This window comes from Arachis stenosperma, chromosome 1 (genome assembly GCF_014773155.1).
Source record: "Arachis stenosperma cultivar V10309 chromosome 1, arast.V10309.gnm1.PFL2, whole genome shotgun sequence".
NCBI classification, from domain to species: Eukaryota; Viridiplantae; Streptophyta; class Magnoliopsida; order Fabales; family Fabaceae; genus Arachis; species Arachis stenosperma.
Window position 1 is genome coordinate 121660045 of NC_080377.1, and position 14510 is coordinate 121674554.

The following is a 14510-nucleotide window of genomic DNA, read 5'->3' on the forward strand; positions in this document are numbered from 1 at the left end:
TTGAGGGTTAGGCTAACTTGGTCTTAGCTCAAGAGGTTGAGTAAGTCCGAGTACCGGCACGGTAGCGTTGGAGTGTGTCCAAGGCCGTGACAATTTGGTATCAGAGCAAGGTTCGAGAGGGAGCATAAGTCGCTTGTGGGTATGGCTTCTAGTATCACCATGGAGCATGTTGAGTCTCAAAGGGGAAGGAATGCTATTCCTTCTCAATGGGGAAGTAAGAAGGTCCGTTCTTCAAGTGGGCCTAGAGGTAAGGACTCTACAGTGGGTATGGCTTGTGGGTATGGCTTCTAGTCCGATTTGCAAAGGAAGGCAAATATAATACCTATGCCATACTACGACGTAGTATGCGTCATAGAGAAAGGGTCTCCATGCATGGTCCCTACAGTCTCTAAAGTTGGCGGACCACCGATACTTTCTGCTATGCAACTCAAGAAAGGGTTCAAGAAAGGAGAGATTACATATTTGGCTCTATTACAAGAGGAGTCAACATCCGAAAGAGAAGACGTCCTTCCCAAAACAACTACCACCTAAGAGGAAGGTGGACCACAAGATTGAATTAGAGTCAGGAGCAAAGTCGCCCGCCTCAACACCGTATAGGATGGCACCGTCAAAACTCGAAGAGTTGAATAAGCAACTCAAGGATTTGCTAGATGATGGGTTCATCCGTCCATCGAAGGCACCTTATAGCGCACCAGTCTTGTTCCAAAAGAAGCATGATGGTTCATTGAGACTATGCATCGACTATCGAGCACTTAACAAAGTAACTATCAAGAACAAATATCCCATTCCTTTGATAGCCGATTTATTTGATCAACTTGGTAGAGCCAAGTGGTTCTCAAAGCTAGATTTGAGGTCAGGATATCACCAAGTGAGAATTGCCGATGGTGATGAGTCTAAGACCACGTGTGTCACGAGGTATGGATTGTATGGGTGGTTGGTGATGCCTTTTGGCTTGACCAATGCTCCTGCGACCTTCTGTACCTTGATGAACGAGATCTTTCGACCTTACCTTGATCAATTTGTAGTGGTCTACTTGGATGATATTGTTGTATATAGTAATACCTTGGAGGAACATGTAGAACACTTACGAATCGTGTTCAAGATCTTGTGAGAGAATAACCTATATGTGAAGAAGGAAAAGTGTTCCTTTGCAAGGGACGAAGTCCACTTCTTGGGACACATCATTAATGATGGAACTCTCTGTATTGATCAAGAAAAGGTGAAGGCTATCAAAGAGTGGGAGTCTCCAAATAAGGTATCTGAATTAAGGTCATTCCTTGGGTTGGCTAATTACTATCGGAGGTTTATCAAGGGATACTCCGCCAAGACTACACTATTAACCGATCTTCTCAGGAAGAATCACTCTTGGAAATGGTCAAAGGAGTGTCAAAAGGCCTTTGATGAGTTGAAGGATGCTATCACAGAAGGGCCAGTAGTAGCACTACCCGACTACTCAAAGGTGTTTGAAGTCCACACTGATGCTTCTAACTATGCTATTGGAGGGGTTCTAATGCAAGAAGGACATCCGATTGCCTTTGAGAGTCACAAGTTGAATGATACAGAGAGGCGATACACCGTCCAAGAGAAGGAGATGACCGTGGTAGTGCATTGTCTGAGAACTTGGCGTCACTACTTGCTTGGTTTACACTTCATCGTCAAGATAGACAATGTAGCTACAAGCTACTTCCAAACTCAGAAGAAGTTAAGCCCTAAACGATCTAGGTGGCAAGATTTCTTGGTTGAGTTTGATTTCAAATTTGAATACAAGTCGGGCAAGACTAATGTGGTAGCAGATGCACTGAGTCGCAAGGTTGAGTTAGCGGCCATTTCTATAGTTGAAGGAGATATTATGCATACCATCAAGGAAGGGTTGCATCACGATCCATTAGCCAAGAAGTTGGTGGAGTTTGCTAGAGAATGTAAGACCAAAAGATTTTGGTTAGAAAATGACATTCTCTACACTAAAGAGAGAAGACTATACGTCCCTAAATGAGAAAATCTAAGAAGGAAATTAGTGAGGGAATGCCACGACACCAAGTGGGCTGGTCACCAAGGTCAGTGAAGGACCTTGGCACTCATTAAATGTTCTTATTATTGGCCTCAAATGAGAGATGAAGTGGAGAGCTATGTGAAGACTTGTCTTGTGTGCCAACAAGATAAGATTAAAAACAAGACACCAAGCGGGTTGTTGGAACCTCTGCCTCCATCAGAGCGACTATGGGAAAGTGTCTCTCTAGATTTCATCTCTGCCTTATCGAAGTCTGAGGGGTTTGGATCTATTCTCGTGATAGTGGATCGATTTTCGAAGTATGCTACCTTTATACCTGCCCCTACTAACTGCACCGCAGAGGAAGCAGCACGACTATTCTTCAAGAATGTGGTGAAGTACTGGGGATTGCCTAAGAGCATTATTAGTGATCGAGATCCACGCTTCACAGGATGACTATGGACAGGGCTATTCAAACTCCTTGGGTCAGAGCTTCATTTCTCAACAAGCTTTCATCCTCAAACCGATGGGCAGACTGAGAGAGTGAATGCCTTACTTGAGTGTTACTTGAGTGTATTGCGTCGATGAGCCTCACGACCTAGATCCTCCATCAGAGCGACCGTGGGAAAGTGTCTCTCTAGATTTCATCTCTGCCTTACTGAAGTCCGAGGGGTTTGGATCTATTCTCGTGATAGTGGATCGATTTTCAAAATATGCTACCTTTATACCTGTCCCTACTGACTGCACCGCAGAGGAAGCAACATGACTATTCTTCAAGAATGTGGTGAAGTACTAGGGATTGCCTAAGAGCATCATTAGTGATCGAGATCCACGCTTCACAGGACGACTATGGACAGAGCTATTCAAACTCCTTGGGTCAGAGCTTCATTTCTCAATAAGCTTCCATCCTCAAACCGATGGGCAGACTGAGAGAGTGAATGCCTTACTTGAGTGTTACTTGAGACATTTTGTAAGCACTAATCAGAAGGATTGGACAAAACTCCTAGACATTGCTCAGTTCTCATACAATCTGCAAAGAAGTGAGTCTACAGGGAAGAGCCCATTCAAGATTGTGACTGGACAATAGCCGCTTACACCTCACTCTCTTTCTTCTTCTTACTCAGGAAAGATCCCTAGAGCTTATCATATGATTAAGTCATGGGAAGAACAAGCAGATGTCACTCATTCTTACCTCGAAAAAGCTGCCAAGAGGATGAAGAAATGGGCAGATAAGAAAAGAAGGCATGCAAGCTATCAAGTGGGAGACAAGGTAATGATCAAACTTCTTCCACAACAATTCAAAGCCTTTCGTAAAGTTCATAAGGGTTTAATCTGCAAATACGAAGGGCCATTTGAGATCATTGGACGTGTTGGGGAGGTTGCTTACAAAGTACAACTCCCTCCCTCTATGAAGATCCACCCGGTCTTCCATGTGAGTATGCTTAAACCATATCATGGAGACCAAGACGAATCGAGTAGAAGTGACTCGAGTCGTGCTCCGCCTGTGGTGATTAGATCATTTGATAAAGAAATCAAAAAGATCTTAGCTAATCGCATCGTGCGACGAAGAGGGGTGCCACCAAGTATCCAATACTTGGTCAAGTGGAAAGGGCTCTTGATAACCGAAGCTAGCTGGGAAACTTGTGAAGATCTGTGGCAATTTCAAGAACACCTAGGACGCTATCATGAACAGAACGCGACGAGGACGTCTGCGCATTAGGTGGGGGAGAATGTCACGGTAAATTTTAGAAGGTTAAATTTAACAGTGTTTGTATAGTTTTCTGGAGTGTTTGAGAATGCTCTAGATGGTTCCGGAACGTTCTAGAATGTCCTAGAAGGTCCCGAAATATCCTAGAAGGTTCTAAAAGACTCTGGAAGGTCATAGAGTATTCTAGAAGAGTGGAAGTATAAAGAGTGGTATGGAATAATCTAGAAACATTTAGAAAGTTGTGGTAGGATAGATATTTGTAAAGAAGGTTCTGGATGATTAATCTGGACTGTTGATTAGATTTAATCCTAACCATCCATTGAGGAGGTGGATGGCTATAAATAGGGGTGAGAGTTGAAATTTGTGTATGTGTGTGAATCATTTGTAACAAACACTTGAGCAATAAAATGTTCTTCCACCAAAGCTTTCTTTCTCTTGTATTCTCTTGTATTCTTAGCTTTCTTGCTAAGTATTGAGGATTAAGCTGACTTGGTGTTAGCCCAAGAGATTGAATAAGTTCGAGTGCCGGCACGGTAGCGTTGGAGTATGAACAAGACTGTGACATAAGTCATTGATAAAATCGAATAAACAAAAAATGTATTTTATTGCTGTCAATAACTAATTTTAACAACGGCTTGGCCATTGATAAGAGGTGCGTTCGAATTTGAAATAATGCAACCTTCCCTCGACCTCCTTATTCTAGCAAACACACTCTCTCTCAACCGCACCTTCTCTCTAGCTATTCTCCCTACTCGGAACTCCAATCAACATTCCGTCATTGACATTGTGTTCATGGTGAGTTTCTTTTCGATTTAATCCATTTAGTTTTCGTAATTAGTTAACTTTTTTCGATTACTTTTTAGTGCTCATGTTTTTTTCGACACTTTGAGTTTTGGTCTTCTACACAAATTTGATATTTTCAGTTTTTTCGTAGTTTTTGGGACATTTGATCAATTGTTTAATCGATTTTTCTAATTTTTTGATCAATTTATTATTGGTTGATTTTTATCTTAATCAAATTAGTTTAATAACTAATTCTCGATTTTCGATCTAGTTTTTAGAACAATGGTTTTCAGCCAATTATGAAAGATTATTAATCTAAAACTAAATGGAAAATGAGATTTGGAATATAAATTATCACATTAAGAAAAGTAAAACTTCCAATTTAACAAAGTAAAGTAATTACATTGAATATATAGTCATAGTGGGAGACAAGGGTGAGATGTTGAGTTTCAAACTTTTAATTCTAAATAAAAAGCGAAAAAAATATTAGAAAGTTAACATTTTATATGAATATTAGTTAAAATTTAGTCAACGTGTTATTTTTATACTATTAAAATTTATAATTTATAATTTAATATTTAGTATTTAATATTTAACGTATTAATTAAATGTTGACAAAAAAATAATAATTTTTATTAAATATTTAGTATTATTTTAAAAAATGAACCACAGTATTGATAACGAGTTTCATATTTAATTTTAATTGAAGATTAGAATATTATGGTAAAGAATTAATGTTTAGTAACTTATATTATTCTAGTCAAAATATAACGTCTCTATCCTTTAAATTAAATTTACTTCATTATTTTCTTTAAAAAATTGGAAGCATGGCCTTTTATTTATTTATTTATTTTAATGGAATTCTCCTATGTGATAGATTTGTTTTATGAATTAAAATATTTGAAATGACTTAAAACAAATATAAAAATATTTATAGAGAAAATATTAAAATTAACAATAATTAGTAAGCATAAATGCACGTTAAGTAAATGTAGAAATTACAACTTCTTGTTTTAAGATGCAAAATCATATTCTCAATGAATTATAATTCAAATAGTGTAATTTTTTCATACTCATTTAAAAAATAATAATTAATTATAATAGGAGTACATAATGAGTACGTTAACTATAAATATCTTTCATTGTTTTATAATAATCTTGAATACTACCTCTAATTTATTGACTTTCTTAAACTTAGCTTAGCAGTTTCACACATATTATACTAATTTACTATTAAATTTTATTTTTTAATTTAAATTTTATTATATCTAATTTTTTTGATAAATTAATCTAATTTGATTTAAATAATATTAATTATATTTTTAGAGAGAATTAAATTTTTTGTACATACTTATATTATGTTATTTATTCTTATTTTTGTTACTTCAATGTTATTTTTATTTTGTTAGTTTATAAACTAATTCTTCTTGTAATTTTATGTACTCTCACGTATTCTCATTTTTTATTAAATTAGTTTATATTTAATGCACAAAATTTAGAATCATATGACTATTTTAATCATTTTATATAATTATTTTAGTCTTTTCTATATCTATCCAAATATAATATAGGATATTATTATATTAATATCTTATATATTGTATTCAAATTTAATACACAAAGAATAATTTTTGGTATTTCTATTTTATTGTTTCTACTTCAGTATTCACTAAAATAAATGTAAAAAAACATACAGAGATAATTCATTCACCAGAAATACCGCCATGTTAACCGCGGTATCTTCCTCAAATACGCTATCACTATCCTCATATCCATCATTCCGTTGGTTATCTTCACTTTCACCCGATAACCATCAGCAGCTGTGACATGAAGAAATTTGGTAATATTTATCGAGAGAAAAGGATTTGCATAGAGTTAACTTTTCATAATTATACATTTAAAAATGAATATTGTTATTTATAATTTCGTAACTTGTGTATTTTTATTTTTATTTATAATTTCGTAAATCTATTTTTATTAAAACTTAATGCTTTTACTGTTAGAAGTAATTTTTGAGATTATTATAAAACAACAGACAATATTTATAGTTAACGTACTTTTTATGTACTCCTATTATAATTAATTATTATTAATCTATCTGCGACCTTTTAGATGAGTATGAAAAGATTATTCTATTTGAATTATAATTCATTGGGGATATAATTTTGCATCTTAAAATAAAAAGTTGGAATTTTTATATTCACTTAACGTATATTTATACTTACTGGTTATTATTGATTTTGATAATTTTTTATAAAAATTTTTATATTTATTTCAAATCATTTCAAATATGTTGATGAAGGTAACTCATAACAACCATATATGTACATTTTTCTTGTAAAGATGTAAAACTGCAAATCCATTGAGAAGAAGGAAACAGAATATACTTGATAAGATTGTGATTTTTTTGTTAATATATTTTGGTAGGTGAGTTTAAGAGAAACGCATGTCATTATAAATACTAGTATTTTGCAGAGAACATGCTGTACACAATATATATATATATTATTTTTTAATCTATCAACTGAAATAATCCTCGTGAAAACGTTAAAAGTGTGAGACTTTAATGATAAGGTTAGTTGACTAAAATATTTCATGCATAGGAAAAAATTTAATTCAGTCAAAAAAAATTCCATCATATCGTCTTCAATCATTCTTTTCAAAAAATTATCTGCGTTAACCAATAGTTTGTATAAAATTTATATTCTCAGCGAGTGAAATTACCAAAAAAAAACATAAAATAAGTACAGATAATCACCTACCACAATTTCTCATACCTTTACCGTTTGTGGGTTATCAAAATGTTTAGTAAAACAAAAAATAATAATAAAAAATAATTATAATTTATTTTATTTAAATTATACAATAAATCAATCAAAAAATTACTATATCTATTATATATTTAAATATATTTATATATTAATTCACATATTATTTTTAATTAAATAATTAATTACTAAAATAATCGAGTTTGTAATAAAAATAATTAAACTTATTTATATTAATATAATAATTTTTTTATGAGATGATAAATACATATTTCTATGCGTATGTATTCCTTTTACACGTGATATAATTAAATTAGTTTACTTCTTTTATTTTATATTAAGTGTTTTTTTTATTTTTTAACTCATAAATACATATTTATGTTATTTAATTTATTTTCAATACATATATATTTTATATTAGTGAGTAATTTTAATGTGCAAAATTTTTTTTATATCAAATTGAACTGAAATAACGGCCAAACTAACCATAAATACCTGCCAAACTAACTCATAATTCCTCACTCAATACAAACCCATCATCATTTCAAGAAAAAGAAAATGAGGAATAAGGCCTCAACCACGTTAACACTTGTTCTTCTCACTTTGACTCTTGTATCCACAACATATTCAGATGATTTGATAGACCAAACATGCAAGAAGACACCATACTATGAACTCTGTAGCAATATCATCCATTCAAACCCTGCCACCCCAGGTGATCCAAAGGGTATGGTTGTGATAATCATCAACTACACTGTAGCAAATGCCACTGACACTCTCAACTTCATTGAAGACCTTATTAAGAAAGTTACTGACCATGAATTGGAGCATAAATTGACCTTTTGTGCTGAGTCGTATATCCCTGCTATTAAGTATGTTCTACCTCAAGCTGTTGGTTCTATAAACCGAGGCAACTTTGGCTTTGCAAATTACTCTATTTCTTATGCTGAGAAAGACATTGTTGCTTGCAACAAGAAATTCACTGGGAATCAGTCACCTTTGAGTTCTAGGAATGGGATTATGCTGCAGCTTCTTGATATTTCTGCTGCAATTCTTAAGATTTTGTTAAATGGCTGATTCTTTTTTTCTTTTCTGGTGACTCAATAAATAAACCTATATAACTACAAAAGGATACATCAAAATTATATTTAATTATTGCACAATTAATTTCACTTTACACGAATTTAGAAGGGTTTATAATTAGTCTAATAATGATAAATTAGGTATTTACCATCATAGTTTTTCGAATCGATGGTTTAACAAAGTTGGTTTTCTATAAACACCACATACATCTGCAATCTAATGGCCAACGATATTTAAATTTAAATAAAAACTCACATACAGTTATTTTTATATGAAGTTGATAATTAAAAATTATTAAATAATTATTTAGTTAAATTTATTAAATTATTTAATAATTTTTAAATATTAACTTCACATAAATTCAACTCCGTGAGTTTCAACCTTAAATTTATTGAAAAAAACAGACTGTGCATGCAAATGCAGTACAATCTTTTGACCCATGCGCGTCCATAGTACACTAGTGTGTTCATTATGATTGTGGACAATTTTTAAATTGCAAATTATCTTTCACATTTCTTTATTTTTATTATTTAAGTTTTAAATTTTTATTATAATGATTTTATATATTTAATTTATTATTATTAAGTCAAATGATTCAACTAGTGATTTAATATTTTGACCAAATTAATTACTAACTCAGTTTTAATAACTATCAACAAGTTTAATCACCCGTGCCATGCACGTGATAAGATTGAAATCATAATTTTAAATTGTTATGTTAAATTTCATTTTAATTATAATAATTTAATTAATAAAAAAATAACTTGTATGCGTTGTTTTTCTTTTCTTAATATAGTATTAATTGTATTAACTATAAAATAGTTATTTAATCTACTTTTTTTAATAAATCAGGCATATATACTCAATATGACCATAAATAATCTAGTAATACTTAAATCTACTAACAAAATTTTATATGTTGGTTTACTGTAAAGTAAGAAAATATCAAAATCAGCTCAAAATGAAGAACAAATTAATAGAGAATCCTAATGTAGAAAGTTTTGTAATAAACAATAAATAATTTAAACCTACTGAATAACAATTCAATGCTATCTTTTGATACCTGCAAAATATATACATGAAACAACACCGTATCAATGTTTGTATATAAAATTATATGATTAACATAATTATAAAATTGTTTGTCAAGAGAATAAAATTATACAAATTTTAATGATAATTTTAATATTTTCAAACTATTAATGTATAATAAGAATTCATCTATTAGTTTCTAGAATTTCTAAATTTTTTTAAGTGATAGTAATAAATTTTAATAAATAAATAGATTTAGTAAGACATTTTGTTATTACCTTTTTATTATAGGCTCTCAAAAACTTCTCTATATACCACATTCATCGTGCAATTATCTTCCAAGTGTCCATGATCTTGCAACAGCACTCGCAGACCATCTTTACTCGTTACCCTTGATAACGCAACATACAATTGACCATGAGTGAAAACTGGCCTTGGAAGGTAAATTCCAACTTTCAATAGAGTTTGTCCCTAGGACTTATTTATTGTCATTGCAAATGACATGATAATTGGGAATTGTCTTCTTTGAAACCTGACCAGCAATGTTTCATTATTTGGAATTAGATTCAGTCTTAGGATAAGAACAATACTTCCAGCTTTGTTACCAGTTAAAGTCTTGCATTCTATCACATGATTTCCTATTCTTCTAACTTGCATCCTCGTGCCATTGCACAAACCATTAGTTTGGTCTATATTCCACAGCAACATAACAGGAGCGCCAACCTTCAGAACCAACTTGTGTGGTGGTAGACCTGAACAATTTATTCCATTTAGAATCTCCGGCGAGAAAGCATCTAACTCAAATTCCATATTTCCCTCTTCAACACACACAGAGTCTGAACTTAAGTAGACTCTTTCTTGTCCAGGTAGCCCTGCAGTCATCTTGTTGTTGACATCAGTGACACAAAAATCTAAAGTTGGTGCAAGAATTGCTCTATCCTTGAAATAATTTTCAACGGATAAATTGGATAACATATTTGGATACACGAAATCAATGAGGTCATCCAAAACTGTCTCAGAGTTCTTAATCAAAATGTCAGATGGTATATGAACGATCGATTCACCATCTGTTGTATCACCAGCCAAACCATCACCAATTTTGAGTAGCCATTCTGCAAAATTTCTGAGTTCTTTTATGTTGTTGTTTTCACCTAGTGACAATCTCATGTTTTTTGTAAGCTTCAAAACCTTACAGTTATGCCACAAATATGAAGAATTAATAGAAGACTGAATTATATCTTGCCTTGAGCCTCTGAAAATCACAGATAAAATTTGTCTAAAATCTCCTCCGAGAACAACAACTTTACCTCCAAATGGCAAATGAGCATTATACGAATCTGAGCATCTTAAGATGTCTCTGAGGCATTTATCTAAAGCTTCGTAACAATATTTACTTATCATTGGAGCTTCATCCCATGTGATTAATTTGGCCTTAGCTTGGATATTAACCTTGCAATAGGACTTTCCTATTTAATGCTACACAAAGAATCCTCATTTATGGCAAAAGGAATTTTAAACCTTGAATGTGCAGTTCTTCCATTAGGCAACAAAAGTGCAGCAATCCCACTCGAAGCAACATTTAAAACTATACCTCCTTTAGACCTAATTGAGCATGATATAGTTGACCATAAAAATATTTTTCCACAACCACCTTGACCGTATAAGAAGAAAAGTCCACCCATATTACCGCTAACAGCACCAATTATTTGATCGTATGCAAATTTCTGCTCATTAGTTAGCCTTTTTAAATACCCACTTAGTTCATTCGCAAGAGCATTAACGTCAAAATAATTGAAACAATTGACTATTACGACTTATATATATATATATATACTAATTACAAACGATATGAATTTTTAATGGAAATACTTGATACTAATAGAAAAAATTTATATAAATAGAAATTATTTAATTTCAATTTTAATTTCATATAACAAAGCAGTAGTTTTCAAAAATTATGGAATCTTTTTTTGACATATGTATTATGCCATACGTATAAATTATACGGATTATTATATAAATTCATATATATGCATAACAACACAGTTTAATATTATATATTTTTTACATTAATTATATGTCAATATTTTAAAAAAAGAGATAAAAGAAGAGATATATAAATATGTATAATATTATTGCTATATATGAAGCAGTTTTATATTGCTTTAATTATAGAGACTTACTATAATTATATAAAATTTAATTTGAGAAAATAATTTCCCTTGCCATAAATAATATACTAAAACTGTTATTATATTATCTTCTTTATGGTTAATTGAATTTATCAATGATTTTCCCGTATAAATCGTTATTACCCAGTTTTTAATAATTACTTAATATACAAAATTTGAAATTGGAAATTTTTATTACTAATTTAATTAAATGGTTAATTGAGTAATAATTGTCAAATTATTAAGGTGCAAAATTATTGATTTACTCAATTGATTTTCATATATTATTTATATTTCAAGTAATAATTTGAAATTATATTATTTACCCAATTAATAATACTATTATTAAAAATTATATTTTGCATTGATTTTTAAATCAATTATTAAATAATTATTTTTGTTAAGATAATTGTTTATAAATTATTTCAAATTATATTTTGTTAAGATATAATTATTTAGATTATTACTCATGACACGGGTATAATTTCATTTTATATCAATTGATTAATTATAATTATATGATACGGGTGTAATTTCAATTTTATCTACGGATTATTTCCCGTAATAATATACAACATATTATTTACCGTGATAATTTAATTTGATTGATTTCTAATTATTTACGTACATAAATGATTAAAATATATAACATAAATATCGTAATTATTATAATTCTATGATATAATTATAATTAACATATTTTATCATAATTAAATATTAATTTGATATAATTATAATGAAAATACTTTCCCAAAATAATATAATCTACTATTATTCATCCACTAATTATTTGGAAATAAACCTTAATATGATTTTTTACATCTCCACTATGAGAAATAACTACTTAGATGTACCAAATAATATGTAACATATTACTACTTGTATAAGTTAAGGCACAAAGACAGAATTTAATTAAGGTGATTAAAACTTTCACCAAACAGAATATGACCTCAATCGAATAAAAAAAGGTACTCGATTTTGCATTAATTAGCTAGTCGAAGAAATAACATACTCATTCATTATTCATGTTTCATTATATTTTTTAAATAATATATAGAAAACATATATCTTGTGTATAAAAATGTGACTATTAGTAATTTATTAATAAACCTTTTTTTAAACTATTACTAATTTCAATTTTAATAGAAAATATGAGGAAATAATTTCGCTTGCCATAAATAATATACTAAAACTGTTAGTATATTATCTTCTATATGGTTAATTGAATTTATCAATGATTTTCCTGTGTAAATCGTTATTACCCAGTTTTTAATAACTACTTAATATACAAAATTTGAAATTGGAAATTGTTATTACTAATTCAATTAACTGGTTAATTGAATAATAATTGTCAAATTATTAAGGTGCAAAATCATTGATTTACTCAATAGATTTTCATATATTATTTATATTTCAAGTAATAATTTAAAATTATATTATTTACCTAGTTAATAATACTATTATTAACAATTATTTTTTGCATTGATTTTTAAATCAATTATTAAATAATTATTTTTGTTAAGATAATTGTTTATAAATTATTTCAAATTATATTTTGTTAAGATATAATTATTTAGATTATTACTCATGGCACGGGTATAATTTCATTTTATACCAATTAATCAATTATAATTATATGACACGGGTATAATTTCAATTTTATCCACCGATTATTGGTAAATAAATTTTATTCCAATTATAAATAAAATCTGTTTTTATTGACAAATAAATTGTCTTTAGGTCAACGATTTAATATATGTGTAGGTTCATTTTTTGTTAAATATAATGAAAATACAAATAAAAAAATAAAGGATAAAAATAAACTTAATAATATCTTACACTACTTCATTTTATTAAATTATTTAAAAATAGCACATCCACGAAAAATAATCGTAATATATAAATTGAGGCAATAATTTAAAATTCTATAATTATAATTTAATCAAATACTAATAGTAAAACCAAATTACCTAAACAATATTGAACATATTCTAATCCTTATTCACGTATAGTATAGAATCATTCTTGTAACGACAACCAACTGAAATAATATCGTAAGTTTTAATATTTAGAATTCGTGCAAAATCAGACCATCCTCTTGTTAGATAAGCTTCATCATCCGCTATCCATGCAATGCGGCAAGGTATAAAATTGCCACACCGAAAAACCAAACTAACTCTTATTCCCCTCAATGGCATTGCATGCATGCAAAAGAAAGTTAGTAATTTTTGAAAAAAAATAAAATATCTTAAAAAATTATTCTAATAATGAACAGCTTAAACTAAGAAAATTTAAATATATTACCAATCGTTGAAATTGCATATTTGAATTTGTCATGAATTTAGCAAAATTGAACGCTTACATCCTTCGGTAAAGTAGAGACTATTGCCTCTTCTTTGAACACTTACATCCATGTAGTTGGAACCCGAATCAGTGAAGACAACTCGATGAGGTATTTCATGGATGTGATACATTGTAAATGATTGTGACAAAAGACAATCGAACTGGAACATTAGACGATAAGAATAACTTAGAGTAACAACAAATAAAAAATTATCAAAAGAATAATATAATAGAATAAGTATATAAAAAATATTATAAAAAATTATAAATTGTACCTTAAAAGGATCAACTTCAATAAAAAATGAAGAATACATTCTTATTCTATGAAGTAGTAAAAAAAAAAACACTAAATATAAAATTATGAATTGACTCTCAAATTTAGATTCATGTACCACAGAAAAACACTATATATAGACTTTAGTAAAACAAAAATAAATATGTAAATTATCTATTATTAAGGTAATTTTTTAATAATGCATTAAATTTTGATTTGATACAATTATAATGAAGATATGTTTCTAAATTAGTATAATTATATATTATTCATTAAATATTAATTATAATATAATTATATTAAAGATATTTTTTATAAAATAATTTAGAAAAATTATTTGATATACGTAAATTGGGTAACA

General features: G+C 29.7%; 2 protein-coding genes across 2 annotated transcripts; one reads left to right on the top strand and one right to left on the bottom strand.

Annotated features, from left to right (window-relative positions):
• Nucleotides 1-7804: 7804 nt before the first annotated feature.
• Nucleotides 7805-8323, top strand: LOC130933066 (cell wall / vacuolar inhibitor of fructosidase 2-like). The gene has a single exon (XM_057862569.1). It carries the CDS (start codon nucleotides 7805-7807, stop codon nucleotides 8321-8323), a length of 519 nt encoding a protein of 172 aa, XP_057718552.1.
• Nucleotides 8324-9646: 1323 nt separating this feature from the next.
• LOC130933071 (uncharacterized) lies at nucleotides 9647-10528 on the bottom strand. The gene is made up of 2 exons (XM_057862578.1): nucleotides 9894-10528; nucleotides 9647-9752 (listed from the first exon to the last, which is right to left on the bottom strand). Exons 1-2 carry the CDS (start codon nucleotides 10526-10528, stop codon nucleotides 9647-9649), a joined length of 741 nt encoding a protein of 246 aa, XP_057718561.1.
• Between the last annotated feature and the right edge of the window lie 3982 nt (nucleotides 10529-14510).